The following is a 26957-nucleotide window of genomic DNA, read 5'->3' on the forward strand; positions in this document are numbered from 1 at the left end:
GGACTCCCCAGAATAAAGGCCCACTGGCATAGATGCGTGTGCATCCTCAGAGATCCCTGTAGGCTATCGCCCACCCTCGGTGCCCCTCCCACACCCCTGGCCCTTGTGGCTTAGTTCTGGCCCATATATGGCCCAGATCCGCTTGCTATCTGGGCGATAGGCTACTCCCTCTCTGGGACACTGAAGACCAGATTGCTACAAATTTAAGATACACGTGTAATACAAAATATACAATACAAAAACAATGAAATATAGCAAGATTAAAGCAACACCTCCCTCAGGGCAAGCGTCGACACCCTCCCCTCGGGGAGGGGAGTTGAGGGCCTTTTCTGGGGTACGTTAAGTTCGACGCTGGCTACAGATCGTGGCGAGGCCCTTTCTGGTTCGCCAAGGTTCAGCAGCGGCGATCGGGGTCGGCTACTCCAAAACTGCGCCTCGAACTACTGTAGTCAGAACAAGGCACTCCTATAATGTATCCCCTCTAACGACACTAAATGCCCCAGCCCCCTGGCTATACCTATCTTCGGTGTCCAGAGCCCTAACCAGCCGTGGGCACCCCCTCACATCAAAAGACGTGAGTGCCTATAATAAAACTAGCCAGATTCAAACAGATGGGGTTCACCCCAGTAGCCTCAGCCCAGCGCGCCCCACGCTCCCGGCTCTAATGCTTATCTAGAGTCCATGTCAGAGCGTGAGCCATTAGCTGGCAGCGTTCACAGATGTTCCCCATCAGCCTGATTACCAGATTGAGGCACGAGTGTCATCAGTTTAATCATATGATGGACTATACAGAGTTCCATAACAATACTATCATCCTATACTACAGCATTAATAGGCTAAATACCATCAATCAATCAATCAATCAATCAAAGCTTTATTTGTATAGCGCATTTCATACCCAGGGGCAACACAATGCGCTTTACAGAGAACAAGGGAGGTGGGCATACGACCCACTCTCTACATATTCCATAGCCCGGTAGTTTCTGTAGGCTTACATATTCTGAGCAGATGCGTAATATGACCTTTATGGACACACACATCCCCTGATGTCACTGGCCTGACTGTCATACTGTCACAGTCGCCCTGAGCAACAAAAGCAATTTCCTGTCTGGGTGATACCCTTGTTCACCCCGACGAACACTGGAGCGGTCACAAGCAGACAGCACCACTGTAGAAATGGACGTGAGGGTGCCCCTGAGTTCAAACGGTGTACATTTAGAACATTGCGCCTTTATTGGGACGTTGAGCCCATTCACAGCTGTTTTCACCTGTGTCTGTGCCATTCTAATAGTTCACTATGTTGCATTTTCTAGCCCACAAGCGCCTCAAAAAGGGCTTACATTTTTGTCATTTAGCAGACGTTGTAATGACTTACAATTATGAGCTGTGGGGCGGAGGGTTAAGTGCCATTGCAAAGCAATTATTATCAAGTGGAAATCCCTTGTCAAAGGGCGGTGCCTGTCTTGAACCAGCGACATTTCGTACACTGGTCAGATGGCCAGACTGGCCAGACCCTACCCAGATAGCAAGCGGATGTGTAATGATTCTGGGCCGTATATGGGCCAGAACTAAGCCACAAGGGCCAGATCTGGCCTGTATATGGCCCAGATCCGCTTGCTATCTGGGTAGAAATGGGTTTGTCCGGTTATCCCTCCCTCCCTCCGTCTGTTCGTCAGGTAAATGTTGGCCTGGATCACTCTGTTGGCACCACAAGAGGCAGTAGTCCGTTCACAACACAGGTCTTTGCAGGGATGTGGCTGGATGGGGTACAGCTACGGCCTGGAAAGGCTGTTCCAACTGATCAAATCGGGGGGGGGATACTTTTGAGTCCCGAAAATAGCTGGATAGGCGTCACAGGTAAGGAGTCATTACTTTATTACATTGTTGCAGAATCCATTAAATTCGAAATTGCCTATTCTATGATTAGAATGTGTGATGGATGCTACCGTTAGCTAGCCTTTGCTAACGCTAGCTGTGCTAATGAGCTAACTAGGTGGAGTCCCGAATATAGCTGTATAGGCATCACAGGTAAGGAGTCATTGCTTGATGAGACATGATGAGAATGTCCTGTTATATTACCTACGTGTTAGCTTCAGTTTAATGTACATTATACAACGGGTAATTCTGACTTCACAATCTGATTGGTTAAGAGTCATTGTATATGCCACGATATACCATGGGCAAAGCTTCTTTACTGTTCTCAGTGGCATGATTAGCTTCCGTCCTACCAGTCCTGCACAGAAACAAGCCAGCCACGCACATAAGCCAGGTTGGACTTGGCCTGGTCCTTTTTATGGTAAGATTAGTCATTCAATGAAATGTGCCTATAATGCTGATGCCTGATGGAGGCCTATACGTTTTGAACTACTAAGCCTTTCTACAGAATTAGGATGTTTTTGAGAAAGCTAGTGACATTTATATATACTATTTCAACACCTGGCCTGTATTCCAGTTATTCGAGCATCTTTAGTTCAGCATTCAGCATAAGACACTGGATTTTACGTTTAAATAAATGATTCAACAATCCAGTGTTGCTGTCCGTGGTTCTGAGGCCACCTCACCCCTGTCCGATCCACACACACACACACACACACACACACACACACACACACACACACACACACACACACACACACACACACACACACACACACACACACACACACACACACAGGCAAGCTCTACAATGCAATTACTCAGTAACTCATCCACACTTTTCAGTGAAACAAGTGAAGTGAAACGACAGCCATAATGAATCATAATGTGTGTGTACATTTTTAGCAGTCCAAAAAACAGAGTCTGGTAACGGATTGGAACATGCTGAACCGATGACGCGACATTTTACGACAGTTTCTTTCGGAAGTGGACTCGGCATGGCGCTGAGCATGATTCGAACACCGGCGGCGTGGACATTCGATTGTGTGAAAGTTCTGATCTTCACCTCGACCAGACCAGCCGGCGTCCGGAGCAGAACATCTCCTCTGCAGGGAACCACACCTCGGCACTGCACACATACCCTCCCCCTGCACTGCACAAGCCTGACGGGGAAACAAACTAGTCCGATTTGCTTTTTTCACATCTCATTTTGTAAGAGAATGTCGTCGAGATCTGACCCCGCAATGTCTAAGAGGATGGTGTGGGTGGACTTGGAGGTAATGATTTAGCAGAAATGTAGATAGTTAGGAAATTGCATGGCAAGAAACCGGCTTACTTTAGCTGCTACTGGATTTAGCTTATTGCTATAGCAGACTATAGGTTTGTGAGCTACCTACTGTACCTATAGTATATTGTTAGCTAACTAACGTTAGACTAAGTTATCTACGTTAGGTAACGTTACCGTAATATATCTAATAGGCCATGCTGACTCACTAACTGATGTCACCGACTAGTGCTGCTGCCTGCTAACGTTAGATTACTCAAGTTAGTGAGCTATTTAGCTAGTTGCTTCTTGTTTAATTAACATATTAGACCTTGAGAGAGACCAAGAAATGTTCTCTCATCTATGTAGAGTTTCTGTAGCTGCTGTAGTGGGTTAGGGTTAGTGCTATCATAGTGTGGCCCTGAAAAAGGCCCGGATGAGAATGATAGAGCAGTTTTAGGGAAGCTGCCCAGGGTTGGAGCATAGCTTTATTTTTCTAGGGTGGGAAGAGCATCCTACACAGATAACATCCTCTCCATTTTACAGATGACAGGTCTGGACATTGAGAAGGACCATATCATCGAGATGGCGTGCATAATTACGGACTCCGAGTTAAACCTCTTGGCTGAGGTATTAAATATGCATATTTCCATACGAAGGCATGCATTCCCCACTCAAGTGTGACTGCGTGTATATTAATGTAGGCGTTTTTTGTTGACAGGGTCCTAATTTGATAATCAACCAACCAGATGAGCTGTTGGATGGGATGTCGGAGTGGTGTACGGAGCACCATGGCCAGGTAAGGTTGTGTTTGATGTTCCTGTTCCGTAACATCTGACGCAGGTCAATCGCAGTCCAGCACGAAGACACTCTAAATGGAACATTTCCTGGATATGGAGAATCTGTCTAGGACTAGGCTTAAAGGTACCCAATGTAGTTTTTGACCACTAGTATGCGCTCTAGAGCAAATTTGAGAAGGTGGTCCCCGAAAATCGTGTACTACGTCATTGCGTCAATACGCGGAGCACATAATAGTGACGTTTCACACATCTTTGTTGTTTTCAAAACATTAGCGAAATATCATTTTGCGAAGAAATTACAAGGTAGGAAAGACATTCAAGTGATTCAACATGTTTATTAGACTACAAGGAACCATATAATCGAGGAATTTCGAAAATAAACAAAGAACTGATTGTTTTGATTCACGTTTCGTTGGGTACCTTTAACCTGGGTCCGGGAATCCAGCCCATGCAGTGCCAAAAGGTGCATAGGGTAGGTCAACAACTGCAGCATGTGATCCTGTCTAATGCTCATCTGTGTGTGTGTGTGATCCTGTCTAATGCTCATCTGTGTGTGTGTGTGCGTGTGTGTGTGTGTGTGTGTGTGTGTGTGTGTGTGTGCGTGCGTGCGCGCGCGTGTGTGTTGGTGTGTGTGTGCGTGTGCGTGTGTGCGTGTGTGCGTGCGTGCGTTCGTCCCAGTCAGGGCTGACCCAGGCGGTGAGGGACAGTAAGATCACCCTCCAGCAGGCGGAGTATGAGTTCCTCTCCTTCGTCAGACAGCACACCCCGCCTGGCCACTGTCCCCTGGCCGGTGAGTGACCCTCCTCATCTTAACACGCCCTCCTCACCTGCTCTGACCCCAACACCTGTTAAACTGCATAACCCGCCCTCCTCACCTGCTCTGACCCCTATTACCTGTTAAACTGCATAACACACCCTCCTCACCTGCTCTGACCCTAACACCTCTTACACCTCATAAAACACCCTCCTCAACTGCCCTAACAACTCTTACACCTCATAAAACACCCTCCTCACCTGCCCTAACTAGTGCACGGTATACCACTACAAAAATAGTACCGCTGTACTAAAGTGTTCAAAATGGTACTATACTGCATTTGGAGAAAAAGGGTGTTTTCCGTTTTTTTTAAATTAATTCATGCATGCAAATGCCTTCCTATTGGAGCACAACGCTGTCAGGATGACGTTACGATAGTCATGTATGTGACGTGGCTGTAATCAACGCCCTGTAAGCTGAGCCGGGGCACATGTGAGTGAAGAACAACAGCGGGGAAAGCGAGGCGGAGAGTGCGCTAAGGGAGAGATTGACGGCGGATCAACATTTCGGTTTTAAGAGAAGAGATGGCAGCCGCAGCAGCCTCGGGAAAACCCGCAGCTAGTTGATAAAGAGGGAGCCCGAAGTGCCATATGGAAGGAAGTATTCAAAATGGCGTTAACAGTTAACACAGAAGCACTGCTCTGCAAGCCCTGCTATAAAGTCAGTCTCGCCAAGGGAGGTAATACATCAAACTTGGCGAAACATTTGAAGGACAAACATCCCGATCTGTCCAAAGGATTCCAAGAACGACAGGTGACTTAGTTGACTAATTCACTTCCCCCTGTTATGTCCATGAAAAAAATAGTCGACAGAGTGATTGAAAAGCCTAGTAATAGCCTATGGATACAGAAGCACATTGCCGTGCAGAAAGCTAGTAAAAAACTGCATCCCCTGTAGCTAGCTACCCACAACAGAAATGAATTGATGCGTACCTGCATCTCTACAGCGCAGTGACAGTCACAAACATGATTTATTAACAATTGCCCATTTAATGTCATACATACTGTTTAGCGTTACAGTATTGGAACTCTATATTCTTTTCCTCTTAAACATTAGCCTACAATATGACATAACCTAGTTGTAGATAGGCAAAATGTATGATCTTCCCTCAAGGAATTTCTTTATGTATAATGAAATTCCCAAGATGTATGACACGGTCTGTAATCAGTGCACAGCAAAGCCATTCTTCTCCTGCACCACGGACCTCTGGAACAGCAGAGCTGTAAGAACATTTATGGCTGTAACACTCCCAATTCATCACAGAATCCTGGGAAATGCAGTCCTGGTGCATAGGAGGCTCTACATTGAACTCTGACCACACAGCTGACCCTGGAAGATATTATCACAGATTCCTGGGGGCTAGATATGGCCGAAATGTGTTGTATCACAACAGATAATGCTTCAAACAACCGAAAGAGATTTGCTGACTACACCTGGATTCCCTGTTTTGGCCACAACCTTTTATTTGGCGATCAAGAAAGTCATAGAGATTGATCGTGTGGCAAGCTGTCTATGGCTTCTCAAGATCCAACAAGATGTCACGACTGCTGAAAGACGAACCGAAAACGTTAAATCCCCCACAACATAAACTGATCCATGATGAGCCCACCTGACAGGGTTCCACCTTTTGATACGGTGGAACGTTTCTGTGAGCAGCAGCAAACAAGTCTCTGTTGTTCTGGCGGACGACAGTTTTGAAGTGGCACCTCATGCCCAAAGATGCAGACGTGACAACCTTGGAAACGGTGAGGGATGTCTTGGCTCCACTCAGTGATTTCCCAGATGTAAGTAGAGAGAAAACAACTCTCTCATCTGTCACGCCACTCATGTGGAAGATGAAAGCCTGCCTGAAAGATGAGGAAGGTGACAGTCCACTGGTGCTGGAAATGAAGCAGAGAAGTAGAAGACTTTGAAAAGAAGTACGGTGAGCACGATCTGAAGACGGCACTGAACATCTCCACCTTCCTAGATCCAAGATTTAGGAATATATTTGTTACAATGGGAGAGTGAGTTAAGAGGGAACTGCTCCTAAAACACACAGTCCAGCTGCCAGAGCACAAGCAGGAGCAAGAAGACACAAAGGATGATATAGGAAAAAAAGTGATCTAAAAACTTTGCTCTGCAATATCCCCTCAGAAAAGAAGGGGGCAGATAGTTGTACAAGGCAAGGTTCTCCCATGCCCACAACACCCAGAGACAAACTAAACCACTGACTATAAACAATTAAGGGACATCAGCCCTGCAGAGGACCCCTGACCTGGTGGAGACAACATGAGGCAGACCTGCCCATCCTGGCTCAATTTGCAAAATAGTATCTGCATTACAGCATCAAGCTGTGCATCGGAACGTGTCTTCAGCGCATCTGGAAATATCTGCAGTCCAAGGCGTCCTAGATTGACAGAGGGACACGTAGACACCCGTGTTTTCTTGGCCAGGAATCTCAAGAAGGCAATGGGACTGAGTGAGTGAAGATTGAAAAACAGCCAGAGGCAGCCGCCGAGCTAGGACTAAGATTTAGCCTAAGCAGTCTAATATGCTAGGAAGTGGGACAGAATGTACTGTATCATTCAAAGAGAAAAAAAATCATGTTTTTTGACAGTTGTCATGTTAATCCAGATGCTTTCATTCATTTTATTCTCATTGTTCCAAAAGTTTGTGTTTTGAGTGCAATACTAGTGTGACAAAGACAAGTTATCCGGCATTTTGAATGCCATTGCTTATAATTTAATTAATCTATTGGCATTGTTCTTAAGGTTTGTTAAAAATAGAGATTAATAATGACATTTTAGAGTGTTTCAGGAAAAGTATTGAAAGTATCAATTCATGTCGGTATTGTATCGAAACTAAAATGTTGGTATCATGACAACACTAGCTCTAACACCTGTTACACTTAAACACACCCCTCCTCCCCCACTCTGATCCTTAACGCCTGTGTCACCCCTGTCCACATGGTGGCAGTCATAGACCAGGGACACAGAAATCACTTGAGGCTTCAACTGAGAATTTTAAATAAACCAGAGCTTGTTGTGAAAATAGTGTCCTACATGCCATTATGGTACATGGAAATCAACCACCTTATTCCAGCTCTTCCAAGCCCCATATTCAAGCTCTTCAGTACTCTGGGGCAGTGGAGGACACGGACACAATTATCAATAACTCAAAACGGCTCCGGCCCATCCTGTAGCCTGGTCACACACTCTTATCGTGTATTTTGTTGTGCTTTCCGTTCACGTAGGTAACTCTGTGCACGCTGACAAGAAGTTCCTGGATAAGTACATGCCCCAGTTCATGCACCACCTCCATTACAGAATCATCGACGTCAGCACCATCAAGGAGCTTTGTGGGTATGTGCGCGTGTTTGCCTAGTCTCACCACTAGTCACTGCTTTCGTTACTCCACCTCCTATCTGACAGCAATGACCTCTTTCTACGTAGCGTACCTGTAGTGATGTTTCCCCCCCGTGGTCTTTGTGAAGTTCAAAGGCCAACCCCACCATCACGCCCACTTGACGGTGTCTGCCTGTACCCATTAGCACTTAAGTACTCTAGCCTGCTCCGTCTCCCTCCATGTCTGGATATTAATCTGCTATGCCCAGACATGCTTTCACACTGATGGGAGTGGATAAGGCCGGGAGCGGGGAAAGTGGAGCTCCAAGCCTGTGAAGTACAGTGTGAAGTGCCATTAGCGTTTTATCAGCCCGTTCACTCTTGTTTAATGGCTGTATTTTGCATTTCAAGCACATGGCCGCTGATCTTGTCATTGGTAAACACATTTTAGTGTTAATTCATTCCGTGTCTGGTCGGGTTATTTTCCATCAAATGGGCTCGTAGGCGTTGAAAAGGTTCTGTTGTTGAAGATTAAGGCATTATCACTTATTTTTCAGTGAACCGTGACACAATATGGAGGTTTAAGGTCCTGTTCTTCCCGCAATACGCGTTTACCGCACCATGCTTTTGACGGATTCATGATTTTATAGAAAACTGAAATTAGATGTTTATTTCTTTTTAATCAATGAAGCAGAGTTCACAAAATGAAAAGGCCAGTTATTAAAGGATTTAAACTTTGTATTAGAACGAACCGTCAAATGATTTCCTAATTCCACTTTTCCTGTAAATTCATAATGTAAAAACAACAGATGTCTATGTCCACACATGGCTATTTCCAGTGTTGGGTCGGCAAATATCAGCATAGGATAGCCTACTTGGAATGACTCACAGCAATGGCCTACCAAAAATGCAAATAAACAGGGGCTTTCACAGATATGAATATCTAATAATATTCTATTTAAACAAATGATAAGCACACATGTTTGCATCACACTATAAACAAATAATAATACTAATAAGTAAACCGAAATAATAATTATTTTGATGTTTTTGCTTCTGGCAAGGTACGTTTATTTCCAGCGTCTGTTTATGAAAACAAAATAGTCAGTTCTGACTCCGGGTGGGAGTCCAATGCTTTCACCGCTACTCTATTTGGGATTGACGGGTTGATTTTGGTGTCCTTCTTTATTTTGGTGTGCTGGGACTACTGTCTTTTGTGGTGCCAACAGAGAAAAGCAGGTCAATATTGACCGGAGGAAGGGAGGGAGGGAGGGAGGGAGGGAGTGAGTGACAACCGCACAAATGCTATCCTATGTGCAGGTGTAGTAGTTTTCTGTAAGGGTTTCTGTCACTAGTTTCAGTGATCTGTCACCATCCAGATAAAAGCTATATCAGGCTTAGGTGTCTCTAATACCAGTGTATATTTAGCTACGGCTAACGGTGATACCGTTGGATGAAAGGTCAGTCTAACGGTCATAGAAGTTGAGGAAAGGTCAGGAGTCTCAATTGACGTGGTCAGCAAAAGAGCCGTCAGGTCATCAGAAAGTAGAGATAGGTCAGTCCCCGAGTCTAATCTGGGTGTGGGATCAAGTTGATGCGGCAGAATACAACACTTGTAGCTCCTGATAGGGACAACCTAGAATGACCAATCACAAGTTGGAACAGGTTATGTTTCATCACTGCTCCTCACCATAATTAAAGAATGGTCAGGTGACCAGCCTATATTAAGCCCCACACTGAACAGTATAAAAGTAAGAACCACTGGACTGGAACGGAGCGCTCAACCTCGTAGCTCTCTTGCTTAGGCTATGTTACGCTGGCTTTAGCTTAGCTTAGCAAGCTAGCATGTCAGCATGCTAGCTCCACCTGTTGTCAACATCTGCTCATCTGTTCACGGTATGTTACATTGTCTAATCCTGTTACGTAACTGTGTTGAACTAAGCTATGTCTGAAATCTATAATTGAACCAATGCCTAAAGCGTGGTTGATGTATTGTGTTTTTGATACATGCTTATTATGATGAATAAACATCAGAAAGATTGTTCTCTTCTCAGCATTCATTGATCAGTAAGGTTAATCAAGGTTATCAACCATTACAGGCTTATAGCGTACATGCTGCAGAAAAAGGGCATTTTCTCTATTCCTTCAAATATTCTCGCCTCGACTCAACGTGGCACATTGCGTTAAACAAAGGCACGTTGTGTTATTACAGTCAAATGTAATTTTTGAGCACGAGGTAGACATTGGAATGGCCGGATTAACACGTCACTCCAGCGTTCACAATGGATGAATGGCCAGCAATGTGAATATAGTTTGTTTTTGACTTATAAGCTATTAAAGGAGATCGGCTATTTCAATGGCCTATAAACCTTCAATAGCCGAACTTGAGTGATGTTTCTAATATCATCAAAATATAGCCTAGCAAAATAAAGCATTCTTTCTATTCCATAACACATTTATTTGACAATATACGCGATTATAAGATATCAAATGTAGGCCTATCCAACGTGCCAAGCAATCGTATAGAGCCTGGCTCGTCCTAGAATGGAGCGTCCTAGAATGGCGCGGCCTAGAATGGCGTGTCCTAGAATGGCGCGTCCTAGAATGGCGTGTCCTAGAATGGCGTGTCCTAGAATGGCGTGTCCTAGAATGGCGTGTCCTAGAATGGCGCGTCCTAGAATGGCGCGTCCTAGAATGGCGCGTCCTAGAATGGCGCGTCCTAGAATCGCGCGGCCTATAGTCAATCATGGGGATAACGCGGTAGTGGCAGTAGCCTGGCGCAGCTCCAGAATGGCGCGGCTTTGGGGGAACAACCAATATGGCACATGATTTAATTTATTTATTTTTTCTCTTTGCTTCAAAGGCGGTGGTTTCCTGAAGAGTACAAGCTGGCACCACAGAAGAAGGCTTCCCACAGGCAAGGCTGAACACTCGAGTCACAATACCAGTCTCAAATAAAGAGATCGTACAAGCAGTCACATCACTAGTCTCAAATAAAGAGATCGTACCAGCGGAGACACATCACTAGTCTCAAATAAAGAGATCGTACCAGCGGAGACACATCACTAGTCTCAAATAAAGAGATCGTACCAGCAGAGACACATCACTAGTCTCAAATAAAGAGATCGTACCAGCGGGGAGACATCACTAGTCTCAAATAAAGAGATCGTACCAGCAGAGAACAATCACTAGTCTCAAATAAAGAGATCGTACCAGCGGAGACACATCACTAGTCTCAAATAAAGAGATCTTACCAGCGGAGACACATCACTAGTCTCAAATAAAGAGATCGTACCAGCGGAGACACATCACTAGTCTCAAATAAAGAGATCGTACCAGCAGTCACATCACTAGTCTCAAATAAAGAGATCGTACCAGCGGAGACACATCACTAGTCTCAAATAGAGAGATCGTACCAGCAGAGTCATATCACTAGTCTCAAATAGAGAGATCGTACCAGCGGAGTCACATCACTAGTCTCAAATAAAGAGATCTTACCAGCAGTCATATCACTAGTCTCAAATAAAGAGATCGTACCAGCAGTCACATCACTAGTCTCAAATAAAGAGATATTACCAGCGGAGTCACATCACTAGTCTCAAATAAAGAGATCGTACCAGCGGAGTCACATCACTAGTCTCAAATAAAGAGATTGTACCAGCGGAGTCACATCACTAGTCTCAAATAAAGGGATCTTACCAGCGGAGTCACATCACTAGTCTCAAATAAAGAGATCGTACCAGCAGTCACATCACTACTCTCAAATAAAGAGATCGTACCAGCGGAGACACATCACTAGTCTCAAATAAAGAGATCGTACCAGCAGTCCCATCACTAGTCTCAAATAAAGAGATCGTACCAGCGGAGACACATCACTAGTCTCAAATAAAGAGATCGTACCAGCAGAGACACATCACTAGTCTCAAATAAAGAGATCGTACCAGCAGAGAACAATCACTAGTCTCAAATAAAGAGATCGTACCAGCGGAGACACATCACTAGTCTCAAATAAAGAGATCGTACCAGCGGAGACACATCACTAGTCTCAAATAAAGAGATCGTACCAGCAGTCACATCACTAGTCTCAAATAAAGAGATATTACCAGCGGAGTCACATCACTAGTCTCAAATAAAGAGATCGTACCAGCGGAGTCACATCACTAGTCTCAAATAAAGAGATCGTACCAGCGGAGACACATCACTAGTCTCAAATAAAGAGATCGTACCAGCAGTCACATCACTACTCTCAAATAAAGAGATATTACCAGCAGTCACATCACTAGTCTCAAATAAAGAGATCGTACCAGCGGAGACACATCACTAGTCTCAAATAAAGAGATCGTACCAGCAGAGTCAAATCACTAGTCTCAAATAAAGAGATCGTACCAGCGGACATCACTAGTCTCAAATAAAGAGATCGTACCAGCAGAGTCACATCACTAGTCTCAAATAAAGAGATCGTACCAGCGGAGACACATCACTAGTCTCAAATAAAGAGATCGTACCAGCGGAGACACATCACTAGTCTCAAATAAAGAGATATTACCAGCGGAGACACATCACTAGTCTCAAATAAAGAGATCGTACCAGCGGAGACACATCACTAGTCTCAAATAAAGAGATCGTACCAGCAGTCACATCACTAGTCTCAAATAAAGAGATCGTACCAGCGGAGACACATCACTAGTCTCAAATAAAGAGATCGTACCAGCGGAGACACATCACTAGTCTCAAATAAAGAGATATTACCAGCGGAGTCACATCACCAGTCTCAAATAAAGAGATCGTACCAGCGGAGACACATCACTAGTCTCAAATAAAGAGATCGTACCAGCAGAGTCACATCACTAGTCTCAAATAAAGAGATCGTACCAGCGGAGTCACATCACTAGTCTCAAATAAAGAGATCGTACCAGCGGAGACACATCACTAGTCTCAAATAAAGAGATCGTACCAGCGGAGACACATCACTAGTCTCAAATAAAGAGATCGTACCAGCAGAGTCACATCACTAGTCTCAAATAAAGAGATATTACCAGCGGAGACACATCACTAGTCTCAAATAAAGAGATATTACAAGCGGAGTCACATCACTATTCTCAAATAAAGAGATTGTACCAGCAGAGTCACATCACAAGTCTCAAATAAAGAGATCGTACCAGCGGAGACACATCACTAGTCTCAAATAAAGAGATCGTACCAGCAGAGACACATCACTAGTCTCAAATAAAGAGATCTTACCAGCAGTCACATCACTAGTCTCAAATAGAGAGATCGTACCAGCAGTCACATCACTAGTCTCAAATAAAGAGATTGTACCAGTAGGAAAGTCTTATGTTGAATATGCCCTAATGGTTGTTCTTTGGCAGACTATAAGGCCACAGCCACACTAGTCTGTTGTGTTTTGTATGTATCTGTCAATGTCAATTTACTGTATGGAAACCATCTGATGACGGACCATGTTCAGGTGCATCTCAGAAAATTTGAATAATGCAGAAAGTTCATTATTTTCCGTAATTTAATTCAAACATTGAAACTTTCATACATTATATATTCATTACACATGTAGTGAGATATTTCAAGGCTGATCGTCTCCATGCCACGCACCGCGTTGATGCAGTAATCTGTGCAAAAGGAGCCCCCACCAAGTATTGAGTGTATAAAGGAACATACTGTACAATCATAAAGATTAAAACTAAAAAGGCCTGAAATATTTCACTTTGTGTAATAGATCTAGAATACATGAAAGCTTCACTGTTTGAATTAAATTATGGAAAATAATGGACATTTTCACAATATTAAAATGTTCTGAGATGCACCTGATATGAGATGACGTGTCCCGTACGGGTTCGATTTCCATCTGATTTGCTGGATAAAAAAAAAAGTGAAGTGTGTGATTGTTTTTGCGTCCAGAGCGCTGGGCGATATTCAGGAGAGCATCAAGGAGCTGCGGTTCTACAGAGCCCACGTCTTCAAGTCACAGATGGAGGAGAAGAAGGGCAAGATTGTGGAGAACGGAGACAAGTGTGTGTGAGGGGGGGGGTAAAAAATAAAAGATTGAGGGGGGACGGATAGTAACAAGTGTGTGAGAGGGGGGGGCTTAAGAAGGGTTTGCATTCTGGGATCCAGGGGGTTAAGGTGTGTGGGGGGGTCCCAGGATGGGGGGGGGGGGGGGTATCAGACAGTAACAAGTGTGAGAGGGAGGGTCCCACTTTGTGGGGGGGGCGTAAGGGGGGTCGCATTCTGGGATCCAGGGGGTTAAGGTGTGGGAGGGGGTTCCCAGTCTGGGATCCAGGATGGGGGGGGGGGGGGGTGGATCAGACAGTAACAAGTGTGTGAGATGGAGGTTGGGGGGGTAGTCGGGAGGTGAAGATTTTAAGAAGGCGGTGAAAACCTAAATATACTTTGCACAGCTGAAAGTTAGCATGAATGAATGTGTGTATGGGTGTGAGTTCATTGCCAAATGTCCGTCTTCCCTCGCGCTCCGTTTAGTTCCTATTTTATTCAGCTGTTAAATAAGCTTTGATTCATGTGAACATGTAGGAGTTTTGAGCAAAGCTACTATGTACATGTTTCCATCTGATGGTTGATTCATTGAAAGTGAAAAAAACGTCGTGAATTTGTGCTTGTTCCTATGTTGTTGAAATCCAAGTCCAGTAGTTCTGTTGGAATGGACTAATTATTATTTTGTAATGACTCTCAATGAGACAATAAACTCAATGGTCATTCTCAAAATTAATAAGAAAATGTTCTGTGTCTTCTGTTTTTGCAGCTGTGCAGTGTGTACCAAAGAGGTTTTGATATGACATGGCTTTTGCTCGGTAGGTGTCTTGATCAAAAATGAACACTGGGTGGCAGTGTGCTCTAATATCAATTATACTTGGATGCGAAGAGGACAGTAGGGGGTGCTGCCTATCCACTGATACAGCAAAGGTCATAGATTTTATACAGAAATACTATATAAGAGAGATATATATAATCTCTCTCAAACCACAGGCCTATAGGCCACCTGACAGCTAAACAAGCAACCAGCACTGTTCTTCCCCAGGCCTCAGTGAGAACAGTGGTAGAATGAGTCACCTTGGGCAGCAGCTGTACGGGTAACTAATTAATTGCACAGACTGAGGCTGATACAGTATGTGAACTGCCACTCGCTAACTACCATGATCAACAGTACCTCATTAGAGCTGCAGCAGACAAGCTAATCGTCGCAATGTGGCGAATGCCGAAATAACATTACTCTAGATTAGAACAGTGACCACCAGTTAACTATCCAAGGTTGAACTACAAGCAACCTGCACCTCCCCTGTCTTGCTCTGAATGCATCTTATACAATATATGGATTTGAAATATAACCAAATGTAATTCCCCCGTCGTCCTGTCTCCGTCTGGGTGTCCTGCCGTTTGAGCTTGAGGGACGGTGAGTTCTGTGGAGTTAATGGCCTGTGTCTTAGTGGCCCTCTGCGTCCCTCCCTCCTCACGGATGGACAGACAACTCCACACCCTTCTCTCCCTCCTGTCCGGATGGTCAGCGGGTCATCGGCTCTGAGGAGAGAGAGAGAGGGCAGACCGGTGAATGAGACTCTGGCCGCCACAGCGGTTAAATCACGCCGGATTCAAGACCACTGGAAGACCTTGCAGGAGGAATCGTTTTTTAAAACCCACATAAAAGTGATGGTGGATGGATGGTGGATCGTGGGTGTGGAACGAACAGGGGAGGGAGGGAGGGAGAGAGAGAGAGAGAGAGAGAAAGAAAGAGAAAGAAAGGTTACCTTGCCAGGTCTCATCAAAGTGTCCACACGCGCACACATACAGGCGCACACGCACACACACCATCGGGCAGTTGGGTCAGTATAAATGGAGATGGTGTGTATATAGAATTCTTTGTTGAGCTCTAAATAAATAACGTGTGTATGTGTCAATGAATTAGGCTGTGTTTGTCTGGGTGTGTTTACAATGCGTATGAATGAATGTGTGTGTGATGTGCATGAACTGTATGAACCGTTGCATCTGTGTGTGTGTGTGTGTGTGTGTGTGTGTGTGTTCGTTCTCTCATGTCTACACACCAGCCCACTATCACTTTTAAGTGCGTTTTAAAAAACGATTCTTCCTGCAAGGTCTTCCCGTGGTCTTAAATCAGGCGTGATTTAACTGCAGCGACAGACAGTCTCCATCAGCGGTCTGCTCTCCCTCTCTTTCTCTCTCTCTCTCCCTCTATCTCTCTCCCTCTCTCTCTCTCTCTCTCTCTCTCTCTCTCTCTCCCTCTCTCTCTCTTCAGAGCTGATGACCTGCTGCTAAGCGACAGGTATGTGTGTGTGCACTGTTGCATGTGTGTGTAGTTTTGCATGTGTTGCCGAGTGTGTACTGTTGCATCTGTGTATGTATGTGTACTGTTGTGTGTGTGTGTGTGTGTGTGTGTGTGTGTGTGTACCGTTGCGTGTGTGTGTGTATACTGTTGCATGTTGCGTCACTCCGGAACATTTCAAAACAAACAAATAATTATTGTCATACAGTGAGACATACACACACACACACACACAAAAAATGACAGGAGTGTCCACTGATGAAATGCCTCTCCTGCTCTTAACCAATCCTGTCCTTCCTCCGAGGGCAGCCGGGAGCAGACCGTAGGCAGCGTGCGGGGGACGCGCCCGGGGACCAATCCAAGCGCTCCTGTCCGTCCTCGTCAGGGACGGACACCGTTGGCGATCTGTTCTTCAGGTTCTTCGTATGGGGTTCTTTTGGGAGGAAACCCTTGCGAGCACAGGGAGAACATGCAAACTCCGCACAGAAAGGCCCGGGACACTTCGGCACACTGCCCGGAGCAGGGATCGAACCCGGGGACCTTCGAGATCCCCAGCCAGCCGCTCTTCCTCCAGAGCTCCGTGCCGCCCTGGACCTCCAGGGCTCTGAACCACCCCTACTACCCCACACTTCCTACAGGGCTCTGAACCACCCCTACTACCCCACACTTCCTACAGGGCTCTGAACCACCCCTACTACCCCACACTTCCTACAGGCGTCTGAACCACCCCTACTACCCCACACTTTCTACAGGGCTCTGAACCACCCCTACTACCCCACACTTCCTACAGGGCTCTGAACCACCCCTACTACCCCACACTTCCTACAGGCGTCTGAACCACCCCTACTACCCCACACTTTCTACAGGGTTCTGAACCACCCCTACTACCCCACACTTCCTACAGGGCTCTGAACCACCCCTACTACCCCACACTTCCTACAGGCGTCTGAACCACCCCTACTACCCCACACTTCCTACAGGCGTCTGAACCACCCCTACTACCCCACACTTCTACAGGGCTCTGAACCACCCCTACTACCCCACACTTCCTCCAGGGCTCTGAACCACCCCTACTACCCCACACTTCCTACAGGCGTCTGAACCACCCCTACTACCCCACACTTCTACAGGGCTCTGAACCACCCCTACTACCCCACACTTCCTACAGGCGTCTGAACCACCCCTACTACCCCACACTTCCTACAGGGTTCTGAACCACCCCTACTACCCCACACTTCCTACAGGGCTCTGAACCACCCCTACTACCCCACACTTCCTACAGGGCTCTGAACCACCCCTACTACCCCACACTTCCTACAGGGCTCTGAACCACCCCTACTACCCCACACTTCCTCCAGGGCTCTGAACCACCCCTACTACCCCACACTTCCTACAGGGCTCTGAACCACCCCTACTACCCCACACTTCTACAGGGCTCTGAACCACCCCTACTACCCCACACTTCCTACAGGCGTCTGAACCACCCCTACTACCCCACACTTCCTACAGGGCTCTGAACCACCCCTACTACCCCACACTTCCTACAGGGCTCTGAACCACCCCTACTACCCCACACTTCCTACAGGGCTCTGAACCACCCCTACTACCCCACACTTCCTACAGGGCTCTGAACCACCCCTACTACCCCACACTTCCTCCAGGGCTCTGAACCACCCCTACTACCCCACACTTCCTACAGGGAACCACCCCTACTACCCCACACTTCCTACAGGGCTCTGAACCACCCCTACTACCCCACACTTCCTCCAGGGCTCTGAACCACCCCTACTACCCCACACTTCCTACAGGGCTCTGAACCACCCCTACTACCCCACACTTCCTACAGGCGTCTGAACCACCCCTACTACCCCACACTTCCTACAGGGAACCACCCCTACTACCCCACACTTCCTCCAGGGCTCTGAACCACCCCTACTACCCCACACTTCCTAGGGCTCTGAACCACCCCTACTACCCCACACTTCCTCCAGGGCTCTGAACCACCCCTACTACCCCACACTTCCTACAGGGCTCTGAACCACCCCTACTACCCCTCACTTCCTACAGGGCTCTGAACCACCCCTACTACCCCACACTTCCTACAGGGCTCTGAACCACCCCTACTACCCCACACTTCCTACAGGCGTCTGAACCACCCCTACTACCCCACACTTCCTACAGGGCTCTGAACCACCCCTACTACCCCACACTTCCTACAGGGAACCACCCCTACTACCCCACACTTCCTACAGGGCTCTGAACCACCCCTACTACCCCACACTTCCTCCAGGGCTCTGAACCACCCCTACTACCCCACACTTCCTACAGGGAACCACCCCTACTACCCCACACTTCCTCCAGGGCTCTGAACCACCCCTACTACCCCACACTTCCTCCAGGGCTCTGAACCACCCCTACTACCCCACACTTCTACAGGGAACCACCCCTACTACCCCACACTTCCTACAGGGCTCTGAACCACCCCTACTACCCCACACTTCCTCCAGGGCTCTGAACCACCCCTACTACCCCACACTTCCTACAGGGCTCTGAACCACCCCTACTACCCCACACTTCCTACAGGGCTCTGAACCACCCCTACTACCCCACACTTCCTACAGGGCTCTGAACCACCCCTACTACCCCACACTTCCTACAGGCGTCTGAACCACCCCTACTACCCCACACTTCCTACAGGCGTCTGAACCACCCCTACTACCCCACACTTCCTACAGGGCTCTGAACCACCCCTACTGCCCCACACTTCCTACAGGCGTCTGAACCACCCCTACTACCCCACACTTCCTCCAGGGCTCTGAACCACCCCTACTACCCCACACTTCCTCCAGGGCTCTGAACCACCCCTACTACCCCACACTTCCTACAGGGCTCTGAACCACCCCTACTACCCCACACTTCCTACAGGGCTCTGAACCACCCCTACTACCCCACACTTCCTACAGGGAACCACCCCTACTACCCCACACTTCCTCCAGGGCTCTGAACCACCCCTACTACCCCACACTTCCTACAGGGCTCTGAACCACCCCTACTACCCCACACTTCTACAGGGAACCACCCCTACTACCCCACACTTCCTACAGGGCTCTGAACCACCCCTACTACCCCACACTTCCTCCAGGGCTCTGAACCACCCCTACTACCCCACACTTCCTACAGGCGTCTGAACCACCCCTACTACCCCACACTTCCTACAGGGCTCTGAACCACCCCTACTACCCCACACTTCCTACAGGGCTCTGAACCACCCCTACTACCCCACACTTCCTACAGGGCTCTGAACCACCCCTACTACCCCACACTTCCTACAGGCGTCTGAACCACCCCTACTACCCCACACTTCCTACAGGGCTCTGAACCACCCCTACTACCCCACACTTCCTACAGGGCTCTGAACCACCCCTACTACCCCACACTTCCTACAGGGCTCTGAACCACCCCTACTACCCCACACTTCTACAGGGCTCTGAACCACCCCTACTACCCCACACTTCCTACAGGGCTCTGAACCACCCCTACTACCCCACACTTCCTACAGGGCTCTGAACCACCCCTACTACCCCACACTTCCTACAGGGCTCTGAACCACCCCTACTACCCCACACTTCTACAGGGCTCTGAACCACCCCTACTACCCCACACTTCTACAGGGTTCTGAACCACCCCTACTACCCCACACTTCCTACAGGGCTCTGAACCAACCCTACTACCCCACACTTCCTACAGGGCTCTGAACCACCCCTACTACCCCACACTTCCTACAGGGCTCTGAACCACCCCTACTACCCCACACTTCTACAGGGCTCTGAACCACCCCTACTACCCCACACTTCTACAGGGTTCTGAACCACCCCTACTGCCCCACACTTCCTACAGGGCTCTGAACCACCCCTACTGCCCCACACTTCCTACAGGGCTCTGAACCACCCCTACTACCCCACACTTCCTACAGGGCTCTGAACCACCCCTACTACCCCACACTTCCTACAGGGCTCTGAACCACCCCTACTACCCCACACTTCCTACAGGGAACCACCCCTACTACCCCACACTTCCTACAGGGCTCTGAACCACCCCTACTGCCCCACACTTCCTACAGGGCTCCTCCGTGCGTACTGTACTTCAGCTCAGGGTGGGGTCAGCAGGTTTTTCACACCCAGCAATCACTGTGTGTATGTGTGTGTGAGAGAGAGAGAAAGAGAATGTGAGTAAGTGTGTGTGTGTGTATAAGTGTATATATGTGTGTGTGTGTGTGTGTGTGTGTGTGTGTGTGTGTGTGTGTGTGTGTGTGTGTGTGTGCGTGTGTGTGAGTGTAGGTTTATGTGTGTGTGTGTGTGTGTGTGTGTAAGTTTGTGTGTGTGTGTGTGTGTGTGTGTTTGAGAGAGAGAGAGAGAGAGAGAGAGGGAGAGAGAGAATGAATGAGTGTAAGTGTGTGTGAGTGTAAGTTGTGTGTGTGTGTGTGTGTGTGTGTGTGTGTGTGTGTGTGTGTGTGTGTGTGTGTGTGTGTGTAGAGTCAACGGTATGGCACTAGGCCCGGGCAATGATGCACCTCTCCCTGCAGAGATGGGATCTGTGCTGATCAGTAACGGCGTTGATAATCAGTTCCATAACCACTTCTTCTTGAAATACCTATGCGTTGTCCTCATCACATCTCACATGTCAACCAGTGTGAATTAAGTATCATGTTCCTTTTGGTTCATGTGCTGTTTAAAAATTGCTGAAAGCTACAAAATGGGACACTCGTTTTTCAGTTATTTTGGCCCATTGGAATTCCTATCAGGGTTTCCATAGTCCACTGAATTCAATGTCAGGCTTGATTTACATTAGCTTGCATAGTGTTAGCAGACAGTAGATCTGGGATTTACTGTATATAGGCTCAAACTCTTCTGAGAACCCCTTACCTCCCTCTCGATGATGCCAGGAGTTCAACTCCAAAACCAAGGGCTTACTGTTAGGGAACGATGTTCAGTCTCTGAAGTGGAAATGAGACGAGTAGGCCTAGAGACACAAATCTCAATTCCAACCGCATCTATACATTCCGCTCCTGTCGGTAGCCCTCTGAAAGGCGGACAGGTTTGACTCGACCATCAGCTTCAATCAGGGCTGGACTGGGACAAAAAATCGGCCCTGGCATTTTGGCCCAGACCGGCCCACCACAATCGGCCGGACCCAGGGCTGGACTGGGTGAATATTTCCTACCGGGAAATGTAGCCCCAGTCAGGCCACTAGCCGAGCCGACGCGGTGAGATGGAACACCTTCAGTTTCGTTTTGTTGACGGGGGGGGGGGGGGGTGCTTCGCGATTTGTTGACGGGGGGGGGGGGGATGCTGCTGCGCGATTTCTTGACGGGGGGGTGCTGCTGCGCGATTTCTTGACGGGGGGGGGGGGGGGGGGGGGGGTGCTGCTGCGCGATTTGTTGACGGGGGGACAGGCCAGCTGGCTCTCTAACGGCCCATATAGATCGCCGGTGGTGTCGTTCATTTCTCTCATTCCTCTCTCCCGACGTGTGTTTAATTGAAACGCAGCGAGGAAGTCTGAACGGTGAGGCTCGTTGGATGGGCGTCTCGCTGGACCGGTGCCCGGTAAATCGTTACCAGGCACGGCAAACCGAGGCGCAGATGAATGACCGTCAGAGGACGCGCCGCACATCCGTCACGCCTCGCCGCGTCCGGACGAGATTCATCAAAAGTTAATCACGGGTGGGTTCGGCGTAATTGCAGAGTTTACCCGCTGTTAATTATAAACCAATTACTTCCATTTAATAGAATGGATTCTAAATAAGTGTCGGGGTGAATGAATATTAAGTTATAGAAAAGCAGGTATCGCTGAATGCATAAGACCTTGGGGAATGTCCTCTACTTGGAGGTGTTTGGCGACGTAAGCTTGGCCACTGATATTAAAACTGCTGGGGGTTTTTTTCTTCCAGAAAGCAGCTTTAGTGAAAACTCTTGAGTTTGCAAACCCTGAGATTCAATTCAAATCAATTCAATCTCAAGGGTTTGCAAACTCAACTCGCAAGGTTTTCAGGAAACCCAATAATGATGACCTCTAGGCCTACTGGTCTACCACCGGCAACCACAGAGATATGTCAGCGGAGACTGAGGTTAGCCAGTCATAGCGAACGCCATCCTGACCTCATCGCTTCAGACCTCGTCCTCAGGGAACCCGAGCATGGTAAAGCCACCCGCGGGGTTCAGGAAGTAGCATACGTGGATGTGGACTGGCTGGAGGATACGCTGAAGGAGGACCCTGGCTACAGTGCTGATACACTGCTCTCTCCCTACTAACACAGTATGTAAAGCTGACGGGACACATTGGTCGCAGTTTTGGTAAAATATATACGGTACCAACAGCGGACCTAGCTGACACCTAGCTGACACTTGCCTATACAGTTGCAAAATAACCAAAATAACCGACCTCAAGGAGACTGTAAGGCAACGTAGCCGTCACTGCTGCCACAGTCTGGACCAGGAAGTGAGGAGAGGTGTCATCTCAAGAGCCTGCGTCGCCCCAGTGGCCTCGACATGACTAGTCTGGAGTAAAACGCCACAAAACATGGGCATATGGGCGGAGCCAGCGCCTACCTTTCAAATCCAGCTGCATTTGAACATATTTCATCGGGAGCGTATAGTCGGGACTAAATGAAAATCCAGCCCAGAAAAGGAGAAAACTGTAGCTTGGCAACTCTGTGAAGTGAGTTAATGTGGAAGAAGGCCCAAGTAGCCTAAACCACACTTCATGTGCCAGATATGCTAGCGACAGCTCGACTCGTTAGCAATACTTGAAAAGGGGATAGCTGTGGTCAGTGACCAATCAGAGGTCAAATCAGCCTCCGCGCATCAAAGTCTTCCCATTGGTCTCCACAAATATCATCGCTTTTTCCAAGAAATTCTCGCCACACCGAGAGCTTCTGGGTATTCAGATTACAACATAACAAACCCACTTTCTGGGATACCCCTCTGGTTCTGGGATACAAGATTCAAGATTCCTTTATTTGTCACGTGTAATATACGGTGTACAGTTACAGTACAAGTTACAAATGTACAAATTACACAAGAAGTACCATTTCTATACAGTATAAATATAAAGGTACGTTGATTCTGGGATACCGCCCTGGTTCTGCTGTGAACATATTGGTCACCATGCCTACCACCCCGAACCTCTTGTTTTCAAGGAGCCTGAGTAGCGAGTGCTTGGAAATAGAGGAGAGTTCATGTCCCCACCCGACAGCTCGTCAATCAGCTGTCACACCTGGCCTGTCGGGCAGACCTGCTGACTCGGCTCCTCTCAAGGCAGAGCCTCGTTCCAGACCGCCGGCGCTGGAAGATTTCTCAGTTTGATGTTCAAAAAGAACTGAATTTCTTATAGATTTTCAAACAGTCGTACAGGCTAGTACGTTGATGGTTTCTTGTGGGTTACAGTAGTTGAGAATGTGCTCGGGCAACTTTCTTTCAGTACAGTATGGCTGCTCTTTTCATGCTTTCTCTGTGTAAGTTACAGACTTAAGACTGTCAAAAAAACTCTCAAACCACTGACTTAAATCCCTGTCAGTAGCCTATGATATTATGTTTGATGATGAGCAGCGACTGTGCTGATTCACTTTTGCGCCATCTAAAATGGCTGCCTTTCAGACATGATTATCAGAACAGCGTTGAGACTTTCCACGACCTGCTAGCTACAGTATGTCTTCATGCCTGAGTTGGCTTTGTCATGTAATGACAAATGCTCCAGTCAAAATCTTAGACGAATGCAGGGCATAAAAAGTATTGTTACCAGCTACACTTTTAAATATATGCTCTTTCTGTCTCTCTGTAACCCCTGGAGTTGTTAGCACAAATTAGCTTTTACTGTCTCTTTTATTTCAGTTGGAGGGTTAAATCTCAGGTCAAATGTCTGTAGTGTTCTTACTCAGGCTAATATATGTGTGTCCGCCCTCTGCTCTGTGTTGTCTTGTAATCATCCCTCTCATTGTGGGCTGACGGCCACACAACTAGACATTTTAACCTGACTCTGAATTTGGCTGCATTGCTTTATTTATCTCCTACTGAACAGGAAGAGCAAGGGTCAGACAGAAAACAACACCAAAGATGGATGGATGGACAGACGGACGGACAGATAGATAGATAGATAGATAGATAGATAGATAGATAGATAGATAGATAGATAGATAGATAGATAGATAGATAGATAGATAGATAAACGTTATTGAATGATCGATAATAATTTCCAGGATCAATAACGGTTTCTATCAATAACATGCGATCAGCTGCAGGGCCCGAGGGAAGTTCATCTTTATCTGCTGATCAGCTTTCTTTGAGCAATGCAGCTGGCTGCACTGTGATCAATGCATCTCTGCACATTGACAAATACTGAGACTGAACATGTTTGTGGACTGTCTACTGTACATAGGGGGGAGACTTCTTGATGCCATATGTACAAATAACAGCATGGATGTACTTTCCTAATCTAAATGCCTCCCAGATAGCAAGCGGATCTGGGCCATATACAGGCCAGATCTGGCCCTTGTGGCTTAGTTCCGGCCCATATAGGGCCCAGAATTATTACACATCCACTTGCTATCTGGGCTGTGGTTGAATTTTCATTCAACCGGGAGGTTCTCCTACGCAAGAGGGAGACCTTCTGGATCTAAACACTCTCCAACCTTATGGCATGAATCTGGACTTTGATATTAGACCTTTCCTATGAGATGGCTTATATCTTCTAGAGATGATATTTTTTAATCTTGTTACATGTTGCATATGGTGTTGATCACACATTTCTTAGACACATGTTTTATATACTGTATTGGATGTTATTTAAGCTATGGTGTATGTTTGTATGTTTGTTTGATGTAGACACACATGATTCAGGATCCCGAACTTTGTATTTCTGCCCTCAGACAGAGAAACCACACCCACGCAGATGGAGGAAACTCATTGGCAGTCACTAATTGGTGAATGGACATAGCATACATAAGGGCACCTGGAATGAAGATCCTGTTATCTGAAGAAGCCCTTGTGGGCGAAACGTTACTTGTGTGCATTAGTTGGGGGTGAATAAAGCAGGGACAGAGACCTTATAGGCTACTGTGTGCGGACATCATCTTCTTTTACTTGAATTTTAATTTTTCCCATAGTACTACAGTCTACAGTAAATGTAATTTGACTGAGCAAAAGGAATGTCAGGATGTCTAGAGAGTTAGTTTACGACTCCTACACAAGGGGAATTTGGGTTGGGGGTTCAGCTCAGTTCAAGTTGATAACGGGCAGATACGGCAGGAAGATCGTGTGGAGAATAGGAGGGGTAGAGGTTCGCCTGATCCAAAGAGGGTTGCTTCTTATCTACCAGATGGCCTTATCTTCAAACTGTTCAGTGATTGGTTAAGAGAGATTTATATACTATGCTTACATTGGCTAAATGTTTAGTGTGAGATTTTTGATGGGAGTTGTCCCATCAAAAATCTCCACAACATGAACATTCACATTGCAGTTACTGTCCTGCTCGTAAAACTCCTCACTGACAGTGATAAGATTAAAATCCTAGTTTTATGCATCTGGGAAACAAGGCTATACTTCTTTCTGTGTACAATTTTTCTACCACATGCCTCACCTACTACTGTACACAATACATCTGATTTACCTACACTGGCTTACCGTGCGAGCCATTCCATTCTCCCACATACAGTAAATAACCAGTTCTGAAAACGTTAACATGACGAGAAATTTACACCCGGGCTAACCTTGCCCTCGCCGCAGTGTCCCACTGAGCAAAGACACGTCTAAAAGACGTCTTTTAGATGTCTTTTTCGTCTTTTTCGGACGTCCAAAGACATCCAATTAGGAGCCAGAATGAAAGTTTCTTTTAGACGTTCAGATATTGAACCCGTTCTGCACGTCCACAGACGTCTCAGAGGGGTCCAAGCCAGACGTGTGAATATTGAGGGGTCCAGCAGACGAACACACGGGGTTCAGGACCGAGGGACGTTATTAAGACATGATCTGAACGTCTCCCTGACGTTGTGTGTTTGCTGGGGTGCTCTCTTCCTTGAACCGTGGTGAGATTGAATCCTGGCCCCTGCTAGAAACCGCTCTTCACGACCTGACGCACTTGAGCGATGTGAATGGCTCTCTCGTAATATGCAAACACTTCAAATGAAGTATCGATCAATCGGACTCCGGAGGTGGTGGGGATCGAGGGGCATAACAGTGAAAATAAATAATGGTGTCGGCGAGAGGAAAATGCTTCTCAATAAAAGGGTGAATAAAAACAATTGGTCGAAGCCGAAGAGAACGAGCAGCTCGTCTCCCTCCTCGTTCATCCGTAATTAGACCATCTCTGCCGTTTCGTACAGATGATTAAATTCGCAATGAGAAGCTCTCGGTTTCTAAGGGACATGATCCGCCTGATGACAGAGCAGGGTGAGGTGTAGAGGACAGAGCAGGGTGATGTGTAGAGGACAGAGCAGGGTGAGGTGTAGAGGACAGAGCAGGGTGAGGTGTAGAGCCACCTTCTAAGTCCGCCATCGTCGCGCCGACTGATGCCCATGTAACCG

The 26957-nt window shown here is 47.1% G+C and overlaps 2 protein-coding genes across 2 annotated transcripts in view; one reads left to right on the forward strand and one right to left on the reverse strand.

Annotated features, from left to right (window-relative positions):
• Nucleotides 1–2873: 2873 nt before the first annotated feature.
• Nucleotides 2874–14113, forward strand: LOC311328312 (oligoribonuclease, mitochondrial-like; the record flags this gene model as incomplete). Its single annotated transcript, XM_084462298.1, has 7 exons — nt 2874–3152; nt 3686–3769; nt 3861–3938; nt 4618–4729; nt 7989–8097; nt 10943–10996; nt 13993–14113. 7 exons carry the CDS (start codon nt 2874–2876, stop codon nt 14111–14113), a joined length of 837 nt encoding a protein of 278 aa, XP_084318424.1.
• Nucleotides 14114–16662: 2549 nt separating this feature from the next.
• Nucleotides 16663–26957, reverse strand: part of LOC311328292 (histone-lysine N-methyltransferase PRDM9-like) — a gene marked incomplete at its 3' end in the record, with an annotated part of 50524 nt that continues 40229 nt past the window's right edge. Inside the window, exon 7 of the mRNA XM_084462280.1 lies at nt 16663–16833. Coding sequence (XP_084318406.1) covers nt 16663–16833 — 171 coding nt within the window. The remainder of the gene's footprint in view (nt 16834–26957) is intronic.

Source organism: Borostomias antarcticus (assembly GCF_949987555.1).
Source record: "Borostomias antarcticus genome assembly, contig: scaffold_65, whole genome shotgun sequence".
NCBI classification, from domain to species: Eukaryota; Metazoa; Chordata; class Actinopteri; order Stomiiformes; family Stomiidae; genus Borostomias; species Borostomias antarcticus.